Below are 16,268 nucleotides of genomic sequence, written 5' to 3' on the forward strand. Positions count from 1 at the left end.
GTTTAGGGGCACTTTTGTTTGCATAATACGTTATTATCTGTATTATTCAAGGTTTTTTAGCTGTTGTTATTACATATATAAATTAGGCTATTGGGCCATATGCTTTTTACTGCTCTTACATAACATATTATTCCAATATTTTATTCTAAGATCTATAAATAAAAATGTACTTTGTTCGTGGGACAACCCCTTTTAAGTTTGTTTCCATACGAAAAGGTTTGTATTTATATTGGATGCTGAGGAAAAACTTCCTCAATTGTAGACTTTTTTTTAATAAATATCACGGCTGGCCCATGACTTTGTCTAAGCTTTTAATTTTGGCCCTCTGTGTATTTGAGTTTGACATCGTTGCCTTAGTCTGAGGGCAGAGAGGAACGCTGAGGAGACTGACAAGACATCCCAAGGGCAAAGAGGGACACTGAGGATACAGCCCGAGAGCAGAGAGGGACACTGAGGAGACACTCTAAGAGCAGAGAGGAGTGGACTCTGAGGAGGCGGCCTGAGGGCAGAGAGGAGTGTTGAGGAGGCGGCCTGAGTGCAGAGAGGAGCGATGAGGAGACACTCTATGGGCAGAGAGGAGTGGACGCTGAGGAGATGACCTGAGGGCAGAGAGGAGCGCTAGGGAGACAGCCTGAGGACAGAGAAGAGCGCTGAGGAGATAGCCTGAGGGCAGAGAGGAGCGCTCAGGAGATGGCCTGAGGGCAGAGAGGAGCGCTCAGGAGATGGCCTGAGGGCAGACAGGAGCGCTGAGGAGACGGCCTGAGGGCAGTGAGGAGCGCTAAGGAGACGGCCTGAGGACAGAGAAGAGCGCTGAGGAGACGGCATGAGGGCAGAGAGGAGAGGACGCTGAGGAGTCACTCTAAGGGCAGAGAGGAGTGGACACTGAGGAGATGGCTTGAGGGCAGAGGGGAGCGCTGAGGAGATGGCCTGAGGGCAGAGAGGAGCGCTGAGATGGCCTGAGGGCAGAGAGGAGCGCTGAGATGGCCTGAGGGCAGAGAGGAGCGCTGAGCTGGCCTGAGTGTGGACTGATAGGAACAAGAGCTTAGGTTTGAATTGTGATGGATACTTGGACAGAAAGGTGACGAATTTCATTATGTGCAGTGGGGTGGTCAGACTTTGCTCTGCATTCCACGATAAATCTGTCCCCAGCTGCTTTCCATTGTTCTGCTCCTATAATGGACAGGACAACAAAAAGGTCTGTGTGAACACAGACTTCATTAGCGCTCCTCTCTGCCCTCAGGCCATCTCCTCAGCGCTCCTCTCTGCCCTCAGGCCATCTCCTCAGCGCTCCTCTCTGCCCTCAGGCCATCTCCTCAGCGCTCCTCTCTGCCCTCAGGCCATCTCCTCAGCGCTCCTCTCTGCCCTCAGGCCATCTCCTCAGCGCTCCTCTCTGCCCTCAGGCCATCTCCTCAGCGCTCCTCTCTGCCCTCAGGCCATCTCCTCAGCGCTCCTCTCTGCCCTCAGGCCATCTCCTCAGCGCTCCTCTCTGCCCTCAGGCCATCTCCTCAGCGCTCCTCTCTGCCCTCAGGCCATCTCCTCAGCGCTCCTCTCTGCCCTCAGGCCATCTCCTCAGCGCTCCTCTCTGCCCTCAGGCCATCTCCTCCATGCTCCTCTCTGCCCTCAGGCCATCTTGGAAAGCTCCATCACTTTTTCTTAATGTGGTCAGGTAAGAATGACACAGTAAATTGGTATGGCCATGGCTGCAGCCCAAAATTTGCTGTGGCGCGTGTAATGCGCTGCATATTCTGTCCCGTTTTCTCTTCTTCAGAAGGTGGGAGGAATGGACTAGGGGCATTGTTAAAATCTGCTTAGTTTATGCCTTTTTCTATTCTGTAAAGGCTGAAGGGTATGTGTCTGTATTACACCATATCTAGAAAACATATGCAGTGTACTCCTAAGAACTCTGTTATGAGTCTAGCAGTCAGCCCCCCTTACATATGGTTCACAGGCAGCCATGATATCTTCGCAGGAAGCTCCACCCCTTTATGTCGGCACAACTTCTGAGCATCGGCCATTTTTACAGCGGCTACAACACATCTTCAGGAGGCTACAGAAACATGGCTGCCGCGCCGAGGACGTGTCTGGCGTATTAGTCACTCCCTCTAGCGCCGACTATTCGGAGCCGATGACATAATAAAGAGCCGACATGTTGTTGGGAGTTTACATTTAGTGAGGGTGGAATGAGCCCGAGCGCCTTGTGCATGTAAGCCCCAGAGTTGCCTGCGCCTGACAGGTGAGACGCGGCCTCTAGGGCTGCACCGGATGCCATGGAGACCAACACTGTGCATGTCTATTATGGAGGTGGACGGGGCACGAAGTACACAATGAATAGTAACTGCAGGGCACATGGGGGTGACTGGTACCTGTGCTCAGGAGATATTTATCACTGGCACCACTCAGGGAGAAGTTTTCTCGTTATGGAGGCAGTGCTGCCACCATTGGGGATTGCCCAGAGCTGCAGCACCTGGCGGCTGAGGCACTCCTGTATGGTATGGCTAGTGTTAGCATATGCCAGGCTAGAACTAGCACTCCCTCTCACTGTGCACAGCACTTACAGACTTAGGTACCCGAGTGGCACTGTGCACCAGGTGTGGGGAATCTATACAAGGCTGATTCTTGATAGGATTTCAGACAAAGGGACGATGTTTTGGGGACTGTAATGGGAGCTTTCCAGGGGGAGGAAGATCCTTCCTAGATGGCGGATTTAGCTGTGGCTTCCACATGATGTTCCTGGTGAGCTGCCGGAAGTATTCTCCATTAGGATGAGGCCTCCCATCATTAGAACAAATCATTTTGGATTTCGGGAGTAGGTAAAAGAAGGCTTTAATCAGAACCAATATTTCATGAAGGGAAAATCGCCTTGGTCAGGCAAAAGCTGTCTGGACAATAACCCCAAGGCATTACTATTGGTAAGAAATTATTTTTGGTTAGCCGAGGACATCCCTGGTTGCAACAAAGCTATCCTTAGATGAAGGTATTCCTGGTTAGAAAAAGACTTTCCTGGTTAGAAAAAAATTTAGGCAAGTGGGTTCCCACTAAAGAAAACATATTTTTTGGTGAAAGATGTTTCCTTGGTTGGGTACGGGCATTCTTAACAACACAAGGACTTAACTACTGGGGCTGTCCAGTAACATCGAGTTATCAGCTATCCAAGATGATAACTTGTTTCATGGTGGGGGTCCGACGTCTAGTACCTGCACCAGTCGGCAGAAGAGGTCACTTTTATTTAGTTAGAATGGAGTAGCCGTGCACATGGTTAACCGCTGCTCGATTAATTCCTTATGGGACTGCCGAGTGCTGCGCTTTTCCGACAGCTCCTTAGAAAATCAATGGAGCAGCCTTTGAGGATCTGATCTGCCCACACTATTTTGAAACTGGGATAAAGATTACCCATAAGAGATCCAAATTCTGCCAATCCGTGCGGCTCCAGGTGGTGGGACACCCATAGATCATCAAGTTATCACTATTGCTGGATAACCCTATTAATGTAGGCTTTCCTAGTTGGAAGGCACTTTTTCTTTTTCAGGCAAAGATGTTCCTGATTAGGCAAGGGCATGCTTTGTTATTATATTAACACTGTCCTGGTTAAAGCTGGGAATATTTGTATCTCAAATTCCAGCTAATTTTCTAAAATTAAAAACCTACAATAAGAAACTCTTATTTTGTTAGATCCCCTTTAATTTTTCTGTCCCCCCTAGTAATCTTTGTCAGAGTTGCTAGCCAGGGCTGTGGAGTGTGTGTCGATTTTGGTGGAGTCAGTATAAAATGAACCGACTCCTAAAATATATAATAAATTGGGTACATTAGTTCAATGCAGGATGTGTAAATGTTTTCATAAGAATTTGGGAAAGTTATGAAATGTCCTATAAATGTCTGTTCTATTCCTGATCTAAGGTTTTCAGCTTTTAATTGAGATGAATCTGTGCTTCACTTTATGTACACCCTCAGTAGTTAGGCAGTGCTGTGGAGTCGGGAGTCAGTGGTTTGGCTTAGCGACTCCACAGCCCTAGCCAGGGCACCTAGCCACCCATTCCCCCATTCCAGCCACCAGATGTCACAACATTAGAGTTACTGGATGTCAACTTTTTTAACAAGTATAGAATCGGGAGGGGCAGGCAATCGAAATATTTGTTTGATTTACATTGTAGTTTTAGAGATGTGTAAAAACTGTGAATGTGGTAGAATGGCATATCTCCATTCTTTGAGTAAACTTTGGGGATTCAGATTATGGCCTCTCACAGGTCCTATCTTAATTTCAGAAGACATGCAGTAGGACACCCAGTCATCAGTTTCTTGTCACAGATCCCTTCTGAGGCCACCTTCACATGCCCAATCGTTATTTCCATTTTTGGATCTGTTCTGGGATGATGAAAGTGGAAATAAATTGATCCAGTGCAAGATCCATTCATTTGAATGGAAACAGGACTGTCCTAAAATGTCTTCTATTTGTCTTCTTTCTAGCTACAATCTGGTGTTTTTAGCTGGATCAAAAAGTAGTCTGCACAACTTTTTTTATCCGGCCAAAAAAAACATCAACTAGAACTGTTTCTTTAAACAGTGAAGTACATGGGGAAACGGATCACAAAGGATGTGATTCGCTAACAGATCTGTTTTTTAGCACTATGCATGTCCAAAACTATAGAGGTGGTCAGAGACATCTCTAGTAAGGAAATGGATCCAATACAAAAAAAGATTGAAAAACGAAAACATCAATTTTTACTTCCTTTGTAACAGATCTAGGGTATTTTTGATTAACTTTTTTAATACTGGATACGTTTCAAAGGGATGACAAGTGGGTGTGTAAACAAAGCCCAACAAATTAATTTTGCGAAGCCGGAAACGCCTTTAGAGAGAGAAATAATGGTAATAATATGAACAGTTGGTATGAGCATCTTGGCATTGCTTACTTTTCAAACTTGTTCCTTTTACTATGGGTCCACCCAATAGTATAAAATTAATAAAACACGCAAACAAGTAATCAACACAGTCCCTATACCCTTTTATGCTATTATATACAGTGGGGAAAATAAGTATTTGATACACTGCCGATTTTTTCAAGTTTTCCCACCTACAAAGAATGGACAGGTCTGTCATTTTTATCATGGGTACACTTCAACTGTGAGAGACAAAATCTAAAAATAAAAACCAGAAAAACACATTGATGATTTTTACATACTTTATTCATGCAATAAAATGCAAATTAATTATTTGATGCAATAGAAAAACAGAACTTTAATATTTGGTACAGAAACTTTATTTGCAGTTAGAGGTCAGACGTTTCCTGTAGTTCTTGACCAAGTTTGAACACACTGCAGCAGGGATTTTGGCCCTCTCCTCCATAGAGATCTTCTCCAGATCTTTCAGGTTTTGAGGCTATTGCAGGGCAACATTGAGTTTCAGCTCCCTCCAAAGATTTTCTATTGGGTACAGGTCTGGAGACTGGCTAGGCCACTGCAAGACCTTAAAATGCTTCTTACGGATCCACTCCTTAGTTGCCCTAGCTGTGTGTTTCATGTCATTGTCATGCTGGAAGACCCAGCCACCACCCATCTTCAATGCTCTTACTGAGGGAAGGAGGTTGTTGGCCAAAATCTCGCGATACATGACCCCATCCATCTTCCCTTCAATACGGTGCAGTCGTCCTGTCCCCTTTACAGAAAAGCACCTGCAAAGTATGTTTCCCCCACCATGCTTCATGGTTAGGACGGTGTTCTTGGGGTTGTACTTGTCTTTCTTTTTCCTCGAAACACGGCTAGTGGAGTTGATACCAAAAAATTATATTTTGGTCTCATCTGATCACATGACCTTCTCCCTTGCCTCCTCTGGATCATCCAGATGCTCATTGGTGAACTTAAAACAGGACTGGACATGTGGTAACGTGAGCAGGGGGACCTTGCGTGCCCTGCAGGATTTTAATCCATGACGGCGTAGTGTGTTACTAACAGTAATGTTTAAGACTGTGGTCCCAGCTCTTTTCAGGTCATTGACCAGGTCCTCCCATGTATAGTTCTGGGCTGATTCCTTACTTTTCTCAGAATCATCCTTACCCCACAAGGCAAGAACTTTCATGGAGACCCAGACCGAGGAAGATTGACAGTCATCTTGTGTTTCTTCCATATTCTAATAATTGTGCCCACAGTTGTTGCCTTCTCACCAAGCTGTTTGCCTATTGTCCTATAGCCCATCCCAACCTTGTACAGGTCTACAATTTTGTCCCTGGTGTCCTTAGACAGCTCTTTGGTTTTGGCCATGGTGGAGAGGTTGGAGTGTGATTGGTTGAGTGTATGGACAGATGTCTTTTATACAGGTAATAAGTTCAAACAGGTGCTATTAATCCAAGTAATGAGTGCAGAGTAGGAGGGCCTGTTAAAGAAAAAGTAACAGGTCTGTGAGTGCCAATTCTTGCTGGTTGGTAGGTGATCAAATACTTATTTCATGCAATAAGATGCAATTTAATTATTTAAAAATGATACAATGTGATTTTCTGTCTCTCACAGTTGAAGTGTACCTACGATAAAAATTACAAACCTCTCCATTCTTTGTAGTTGGGAAAACTTGCAAAATCGGCAGTGTATCAAATACTTATTTTCCCCACTGTATATGGGTCATTACTATAGTTTTACAGCATGTATTCACTAATCAGGGTTTGAGTGATGCTTTCATTGTGCAAAATATGCAGTGATTTGTGACATTAATATCATGGATGTGTATGAGTGGCCATGTAGACCAAATTTGGGTGACAGTCTATGATATCATGTGCTTTCAGGCTACATATTTACAGATCGTGTTATGGCTCCAAGAGTGCTACATATTTTTTGTGAAATGCAGGAGAAAGCCTGGTTCACACTCACACTGTGCTCTATGCTGAAAAACGGTATTCAGAGAGTGGTGGAGTTACTTTCGACGTAGTCTGACCTTCATTCAGGCAGTATTTTTATTTTTAGGCGAACACTAAAGTACAGTAGACAGTGTTTTTACGTACTAAAAAGAACGAAAACTTCTAGAATGGGAGTTAGATGGTGTACTAATTGACTGGCTCCATCAGGCCTTCTCTCTGAATCCTGTTTTTCAGGACTTTAGATGAATATGTGGCTCATTTGTAAAAGCTTTTTTGTTCTTAGATAAGATTTTTCTTCTTTCTCACAACAGTATCCAATCCTCACTTTTTTGCCAAGTACAGTTGAAACCAAAAGTTTACATACACTTTATAAAAAGACACATATGCATGTTTTTCTCAATATCTGAGATGAAATCTTAATAAACTTTTCTCGTTTTAGGTCAGTTAGGATTACTGACCTAACTTCTGGTTTCAACTGTGTATAGCAGTCGCATAGAACCATAATATATCTTTGATTTCTTGATCACTTCTTGACAACAGGTAATTTTTGTAGGTTCGGCCAGTCTAAGAGCCCCCATACACTTTGAAGTAATGGCTGAACCCGCCGATATTGATGTGTTTGGCTGACAGTCTATTGTCTCTTGGGCATGTCATATTTCAGACTGCCAATTGCATTGTTCTTCCAGAGATAAGCCACCAGCTGACGTGCCAGTCAGCGTTTTTTTCGTAGAGAATACAGGACCACTCAGCCGAACGAGCGCTCCTGTGTATGGGAGTGTCGGCTGCAATGGCTGTCGGCCAAACAATCGGACGAAGCATTGTTCGGCCGACAGCCATCTATTGTGTATGGCCGGCTTCAGCCTATATCTATGGGGGCTTTAGGACAGTCCAAATTGTTGTTCTTGGACTATGACACCCCTTATCTTTTTTCATTGTATTTTAACCCCCTCCCGACATTTGCGGAATATACAGTTGTGCTCAAAAGTTTACATACCCCGGCAGAATTTTTCCTTTCTTGGCCTTGTTTCAGAGAATATGAATGATGATAAAAATACTTTTTCTCCACTCATGGTTATTGGTTGGGTGAAGCCATTTATTGTCAAACTACTGTGTTTTCTCTTTTTAAATCTTAATGACAACCAAAAACATCCAAATTACCCTGATCAAAAGTTCACATGCCCTGGTGATTTTGGCCTGATAACGTGCACAGAATTTGACACAAATGGGTTTGAATGGCTACTAAAGGTAACATCCTCACCTATGACCTGTTTGCTTGTAATCAGAGTGTGTGCATAAATGCTGATTGAGTTTCTGAGATCCAGACAGACTCTTGCACCTTTCATCCAGCCACTGATGTTTCTGGATTGTGAGTCATGGGGAAATCCAAAGAATTGTCAACGGATCTATGGGAAAAGGTAGTTGAACTGTATAACACAGGAAAGGGATACAAAAAAATATCCAAGGAATTGATAATGCCAGTCAGCAGCGTTCAAACTGTGATTAACAAATGGAAAATCAGAGGCTCTGTAAAAATCAAACCACGCTCTGAAACCAGGCCAAGAAAAGAAAACTTTTGAGCACCACTGTATACGTCATCATCGGGAAGGACTTCCCGACCAATGCAATATATATACGTCATGGTGATCGCCCGAGCACAGGGGGCTTTGCGCGGGTCTCTCCTATTCATGTGAAAATGAAAAAAATTTGGCGCTAAACTAAAACATTTTTGTGGGGAAAAATATATTTTTTTCATTTTTACAGGTCCACGTTGTAAAATCTGTGAAGTACCTGTGGGTTCAAGGTGCTCAACACACATCTAAGTAAATTCCTTGAGGGGTTTAGTTTCTAAAATGGGGTCACTTATGGAGGTTTTCCACTGTTTAGGCACATAAGGGGCTCTCCGAACGCAATATTACTCCCGCAGACCATTCCATCAAAGTCTGCGTTCCAAAATGTCACTCCTTCCTTTTGGAGCTCTGCCGTGCACCCGAATAATAGTTTTCCCCCAAATATGGGGTATCTAGCTGCTCAAGAGAAATTGCACAACACATTTTGGGGTCCATTTTCTTCTGTTACCACTGTAAAAATAAAAAATTTGAGACTAAAAAACATTTTTATGGGAAAAATAGGATTTTCTTTATTTTCACTGCTCAATGTTATAAACTTGTTAAGCACATGGGGGTTCAAGGTGCTCACCACACATCTAGATACGTTTCCTGAGGGTTCTAGTTTTCAAAATGGTGTCACTTGTAGGGAGTTTCCACTGTTTAGGCACATCAGCGGCTCTCCAAACGTGACATGGCATCCGCTAATTATTCCTGCAAATTTTACATTCAAAAAGTCGAATGGCGCTCCTTCCCTTCTGAGCCTTGCCGTGCGCCCAAACAGTGGTTTTCCCCCACACATGGGGTATCGGCGTTCTCAGGAGAAATTGCACAACAAATTTTGGGGTCCATTTTTTCCTGATACCCTTGCAAAAATAAAAAAAAATTGGGTCTAAAGTTACATTTTTTGGAAAAAAAGTTAAATGTTCATTTTTTTCTTCCACATTCCAGAAATACTGTGATTCACCTGAATGATTAATAAACTTCTTGAATGTGGTTTTGAGCGCAGTTTTTAGAATGGTGTCACTTTTGGGTATTTTCTGTCATAAAGGCCCCTCAAAGTCACTTCAAATGTGATGTGGTCCCTAAAAAAAATGTTTTTGTAAATTTGGTTGGAAAAATGAGAAATCGCTGGTCAACTTTTAACCCTTATAGCTGCCTAACAAAAAAAATTTTGGTTCCAAAATTGTGCTGATGTAAAGTAGACATGTGAGAAATGTTATTTATTAACTATTTTGTGTGATATATCTCTCTGATTTAAGGGCATGAAAATTCAAAGTTCGAAAATTGCGAAACTTTAAAATTTTTTCCCAAATTTCCGATTTTTTTTCACAAATAAACGCAAGTGATATCGAAGAAATTTTACCACTATCATGAAGTACAATATGTCACGAAAAAACAATCTCAGAATCAGGGGGATCCATTGAAGCGTTCCAGAGTAATTACCTCATAAAGTGACAGTGGTCAGAATTGTAAAATTTGGCCTGGTCATGAAGGTGAAAACAGGCTCGGGTGTGAAGGGGTTAATCACACCATGTCTAATCCGCAGCTGGCCCTCTTGCTGGCCTTCTGCATTTATTTACGGATGATAATCTGCTGTGCACATGCTGCGGAAATTTCCGCTGCGGATTATCATTGCGGAAAAAAACGCACCACTACCAATTATTTTGCGGAAGAACTGCGTTTTCGCCGCCATTGACTTGCATTAGAACGCATGGATTACGCATCACTGTATATGTAGATGCGCATTCCATGCGTTTCAATGTGCGGATGGTACCCGGGTCTCTTCTCCGGACCCGGGTACCATAGAAAACTGTAAAAAAAAAGAATAAAATAAAAAATAAATATATACTTACCTTCTGGCGGCTCCCGCTGCGCTCCTCCTCGCATGCCGACAGTTCGCGATGGACTGAAGGACCTGCGCTGACGTCATAGTCATGGAAAAAATCCTGAGCATTTCTGCATCGTGGGCACATAGCCTTAAGGTCTCTTTACACAGACCGACCAGCGGCATGATACGACTGTAGATCGGTAAACTTACACCAATTAGTGATCGTTTAAAGACCAAAGGAAACGATGCGCTCTGAGAGATCTAAACTACTCAGTAGGCTGCCGTAGTTCTCGGCAGTGAGAGTACTGTTTACACAGAGCAATGCACCACCGAGAACGATTATCTTTTGTGATGTATAAAAGATAATTTCACCCTATAAACAAGCATTTTGCTCATACATCGGGTGATCGGCAGCCTTTTTAAACCGCCAGATAATCATAAAATTATCTTGCCATGTAAATGTCCTTTTATGCATACAAGCTTGGGCCAATTTCATAGTTGAAGGGGTATTGCCATCTTCAAGATCTTATCCCAATATGTAGTGGGTGTAATGATAATCATATTAGCAAATACCTCCAATTAGAAATGTAGTATAGTTCTTCTGATTTGCTATGTAGCTTACCCCATGTACAAGGCATTGCAGTTGCTTAGGTATCTATGATTATGGCCACTCCTATATTGACAGTTAGTTAGCTGTTAGTGGTCGTAACCATGGATACCTAAGTTACTGCAATGCAGTCCACATGGGGTAAGGGACATAGTGAATCAGAAGAACTATAGCACATTTCTAATTGAAGGTATTTGCTAATACTATTACACCTACTACATATTGGGAAAGGATTTTGGAGATGGGAATAGTCCTTTAGCTTGTTTATCTTTTTTTGAGTGTATTAGGAAACCATACAGGATCCATGTGTTTCTCAAATTCATGTTTATGTTTTTTGTTGCTTCATTTCAACAGATATTCTACTTCCTGAAGATGGAAAAAGACAGAAGTCAAATGACTGATAGGATATTAAACCTCACACTGGAGATCATCTACCTACTGACTGGAGAAGTGAGGGAGTTCAGGAATAAGAATGTGACATCACATTTATTTAAAAAAAAATATTTGGTTAAAGAAACCTATATAAGTCATTACATTGAGAATGTACTATTTTAGGTTTTTAACAGATGGGAGCAATACATGTAATTATAAATAATGATTGTTTTACTGCCTCATGCTGGACTCAACATAAACTGTACATTATTAAATAGATCCTTCAGACTTCATAATACTGGTGTACTTTATAAATATAAGCGAGGATCCCTGTGTAATCCTTTTTTAAAAAAAAAACCATAATCCCTACTCACTGAGCCTGCATTTTCTCAGTGACTCTCCTCCCTGCTGCTGAAATCTCACTCTACAATCTGCAGCTGTGAATCAAACTATGTAGGTGGAGCTTGAATACACATAGATTCATGAGTAATTTTCCACTTTCCTGAACAGATAAAATACTTATTTTAATATCAGGAGGGTACAACAATTCTAACGTGGATGTACAAATAAAGTACACCGGTGTCATCAGGTCTAAGATATTTAATTTTAATAATAATGCAGCTAGAATTGTGAAATTTGGTGCCGGTCTGCTTTCAATAATATTCCTATCACTAAAGATTAGTTTACTTTTTATTTTATTTCTGTCCTTTAAAAGATCTGTATCCTGTAACTTTGTAGGACTATGTACCTTCAAAGAAGTTAAGTGAGCCTGTCACACCAAGCAACTCGCATGCGTCAGGGGGACTGAGCAGGACCCAGAGCCCTAGCACTGTGTCTCCTACTCACTCAAAGAAGCAGGAGAAAAGCAATGATGAGAAGATCCTAGAACTCACCAACAAGATCATACAGGTGCTGACTGGAGAGGTGAGCGCTGCTGGGGATACTGGGACGTTATATAGTAATGCTAAAGCATACTGTGTCTGGATGATGATGTATTATTGTGTGTCAGGTTCCTGTAAGGTGTCAGGACGTCACAGTCTATTTCTCCATGGAGGAGTGGGAGTACATAGAAGGACACAAGGATCTCTACAAGGATGTTATGATTGAGACCCACAAGCCCCTCACATCACCTGGTAAAATGGCTGCGTATTGATGTTGAGTTTTGATTTGTGCAAGTACGCTAGTAATGCCATCTTTTAAATTGGAATCTGACCTCATCCAGATCGTCTTGTCCAGGTAAAAAATAGAAGGCAGAAGGCTTATGTCAAAGGGAGAGGTGTCGTAATTAAAGTTTAATAAAAGACAAATAAAAGCAGTGTGTAATCTTTATCCGCTTCTAAATGGTTAATTTTGGCATTGTTGTAGCATACATGAGGAAGGTGTGAAACTAGTTTTAACTAGGTGGGGCATGTAGTAGAATGACTCTAGGAAAAACCATGGCTGCCCAAATTTAAACCCTTGGAGATGTGGCCGTTTTTTTGTTGCTTTTTTCTCACCTTCCAAGAGCCATAACTTATGTTTTCCTTCTACATAGCCGTATAAGAAGTTTTATCAGCCGAAAGAGTTATAGTTTTGAATGATACCATTCATTGGAAAAAAAATTCCAAGTTGTGAGAAATTGAAAAAAAAATTACAATTCCGCTGTTCTTTGGATTCTGTATTTATGATATTCACTTTGTGTTTTATTTTTCCATTTACTACTTCAAACTATTTTTTTTTCAATTTTTTGGTTTCAATAATCATATAAGATTTTATGAGGTCTTTTTTGTGAGGTGAGCTATAGTTTTTATTGGTACATACTAATTTCTGATCTTTTTTTTTTAATTTTTGGGGAAGTGACCTGACAAAATAGCAGCAATTGTGTCATTTAGATTTTTTTTTTCCATTTCATCATTCACCGTATAGGATAAATATTTTGATATTTATTAGTTTCAACAATTACACTCTGTAATGCCAAGTATGTTAGTTTTTGTTTAACTTTTTACAGATTTCGCTATTTGCGTTTTGGAAAAAAGGGGTTATATATATATAAAATTTAAATATTTTTTATTAATTTTATTAATCCACTTGATGTATTATAATGTACGTGATTGCGTGTTGAGGGGGTCTCAGGAGCTGAGCTCCCTGTACATGCAGCAGATACTAAATAGCCAGCATCTGTCTCCGAACATCCACAGGTGGAGATGTGCTCCAGCTGCAGCTGTTAACTTTTTAAATGCCGCTGTCAATCTCTGAAAAGTATCCACAGGTGCTTGCTAGCTTTCATCGGCTTCCTTGTGATACGATCACGGGGCGCTAATGGGTTACTGTGACAGCCGGGGGCCTGCTGGCCTCTGTTGTTGCCATCTTGGTGCTCCTTTGACGTTTTCTGTATGTGAAGCTTCAAAGGATGGTGAGTTTTACAGTATATATTGCAAAAAATATAATATAAGGGATTGGATGATTGCAGCTTCAAGTTCCCTAAAAGGACTAACAATTAAAGTAAAAATAAAAAATAAATATTTAAAAAAATAGTTTAAATCCATCCCCTTTTCCCTCTTGAAAATATTGAAAATAAAGAAATTATGAAAATACAAAAATGTGGTATCTCCATGTTCATAAAAGTCTTATCTATAAAATTAATTAACCGATCAGTAAATGCGTAACGAGAAAAAAAATCATGAAGCCAGAAATGTTTTGGGTTTTTTTTGGGTCAGTACTCCTCCCTAAAAAATGCGATAAAAAAAAAATAGATCAAAAAGTGAGATATAGCCAAAAATGGTATCATTGAAATAGTCAGCTCATCACGCAAAAAAAACCCTCACCCATTGATGGAAAAACAAAATATTAAGGGGCTTGCAAAATGGCAACACAAACCCAAACATTTTTATTATTTTTTTAACACATTTCTGAATTTTTTTTTTCTTCACTTAAAAAAAATATATATCTATACACGTTTGATATTGTTGTATAATATTACTGACTGGGAGAATCATGAATCAGAGTAACTTTTACTACAGAATGTACGCTGTAAAAAAATACAAAAACCCATGGTAGAATTGCATTTCTTTTCCCCAATTTCATCACACTTGCATTTTTTTTCCCATTTCTCAGTACATTGAATGGTGAATCAATGGTGTCGCTGAACACTCGTTACGCAAAAAAAAAAAAGCAGTCCTACAGCTATGTGGACGAAAAATAAAAAAGCTGTGGCTCTTGGAAGAAGGGGAGGAAAAAAAAGCGCAAAAGAGAAAATTGGCTGCTGAGGGAATGGGTTAAAGGACTTGAATTTTCAATATGTAGTCTATTATACAATTACTGGTCTCTTTTATAAAGCTGTAATTCTGATTACCGTGTTCTGATGTTAAGATCTAATGTACAAAACTGGTGATATAACTACAAAAAACACTAGGTCCAGACTAGCATGCTAGGGTTGATAGGTGTGCTAAAATGACAGACATGGGGTGGACCTTCAGTAAACCACTGGCTTCAATGACAACCCATCAGTGCCAGTTACCACATTGCTAAGGGGTGATAGGTGTTAGACGCCCCCCCCCATCTCTCCAATACCACTTCTTTAACCTCTTAATTTAATCTAAGAGGTTCAATTGTAACCCAAGCTAATATAGCGTCGTAAGCACCGTATAGCTTCTCTATATTCAATAGATTTCTATATTACTCTATTTTCTTTCTCCAACAGATAACTTTAAAACCAAAATGTCTCCTGGAGATTTTCGCACTACTTTTCATTCCCCTTACTACATAGGACAGAATAAGAACTTCAGTAAATCTAATCTGAGACCTGAATTGTTGAAATTATATAAAACAATCGAGAGACCTTGGAAATCAGTAAGTGACGAATTGGAGGACTCGTCTTCTAGTGAAGAAGACTATTTCTCAGAAAGTGACCTTTACATACATACTCAATACACAGCTACTGATGGTCAAGCCACAGAGTCCGACTCCAGTGATGAAGATGTAATTTATATATCCACACAACAAACTCAAACAAAACATCCTCCTTTATTTAGGAGGGAAGAATCAAGGCCACGAGATGGAGCAAACCTCTTTCATGTCTATAATCCAAGAGCTTTAGCCTACAGACCAGCTCCTATTAAACAAATTCCTAAAACTAATATCAACACACAGAAAATGAATGCTATGTTAATAAAATATGGTGAATTTAACAGGAATTTTAACATTAAGCCAGCTCCTCCACCTCCTCGTCCGACTGTACCGCGGCAGACTTTACAAATGACGCGGAGATTGTTCACCTGCACTGAGTGTCCAAAGGTTTTCACTAGTAACGCCGAACTGACTAGGCATTATCGAGTCCACAGGAGAAAGAAACTGACGTGCTCCGATTGTGGAAAGCTTTTCCCATACAAGTCACATCTGGTTAGACACCAGAGCGTTCACACAGGAGAAAGAGCCTTTGTGTGCCCAGAATGTGGGGAAAACTTCCTTTGCAAGTCCCACCTGGTGACACATCTAAGAACCCATACGAGAGAAAAGCCTCTCATCTGTCAAGATTGCGGCAAACATTTCTCTTGTAACTCTGCTCTCGTCACTCATCGGAGAATACACACCGGAGAGAAACCTTTTGTTTGCCCCATCTGTGGGAAGGCTTTTGCTCAAAGTTCGAACCTTCTCTCACATCAGAGAGGTCACACCGGAGTGAAGAAGTTCATCTGTCGGGAATGTGGCAAGAGCTTCGCTCAGAAGAATGACCTGAATAGACATTTGAAAATCCATAGAGGACAAATTGTTTTTCAACATATGTAGAGCTTTTTGATTTTAAATAAAACCTGTTAACCTTTCAAGTATCTTATGTTGTTGTTAACTTCATGTTAAAGATACAGATTTTATAAGGTTTCCCAATAGGGCAGCATTAAGATGAACATAAAATGTATCCTGTGTTCTGATGTTATGATATAATGTACAAAACTGGTGATTTAACTACAAAAAAAGTAGATCTGGATTAGCATAGAACGTCTGACTGTACAGTATGTGTAAATGTTACTTAATTACGACATT

At 41.0% G+C, this 16,268-nt stretch overlaps 1 protein-coding gene across 1 annotated transcript; it reads left to right on the forward strand.

The window, feature by feature from the left end:
* Positions 1-2,104: 2,104 nt before the first annotated feature.
* On the forward strand, positions 2,105-16,057 carry LOC141273097 (uncharacterized). The gene is made up of 5 exons (XM_073684476.1): positions 2,105-2,233; positions 11,235-11,330; positions 11,991-12,176; positions 12,262-12,385; positions 14,932-16,057. The coding sequence occupies exons 2-5, from the start codon at positions 11,253-11,255 to the stop codon at positions 16,014-16,016; spliced, it is 1,473 nt and encodes a 490-aa protein (XP_073540577.1). The 5' UTR covers positions 2,105-2,233; positions 11,235-11,252; the 3' UTR covers positions 16,017-16,057.
* Positions 16,058-16,268: the final 211 nt, after the last annotated feature.

Source organism: Phyllobates terribilis, unplaced genomic scaffold (genome assembly GCF_046119375.1).
Source record: "Phyllobates terribilis strain yellow unplaced genomic scaffold, ASM4611937v1 Scaffold_5__5_contigs__length_657084704, whole genome shotgun sequence".
Classification (NCBI taxonomy): domain Eukaryota; kingdom Metazoa; phylum Chordata; class Amphibia; order Anura; family Dendrobatidae; genus Phyllobates; species Phyllobates terribilis.

Excerpts from the sequence above, each read along its gene's own strand:
- LOC141273097 (XM_073684476.1), top strand. The coding sequence starts at position 11,253 with ATGGAAAAAGACAGAAGTCAAATGACTGATAGGATATTAAACCTCACA. Across the intron at positions 11,331-11,990 it reads TCTACCTACTGACTGGAGAA|GACTATGTACCTTCAAAGAA; the intron begins GTGAGGGAGTTC and ends GTAACTTTGTAG. Across the intron at positions 12,386-14,931 it reads CAAGCCCCTCACATCACCTG|ATAACTTTAAAACCAAAATG; the intron begins GTAAAATGGCTG and ends TTTCTCCAACAG.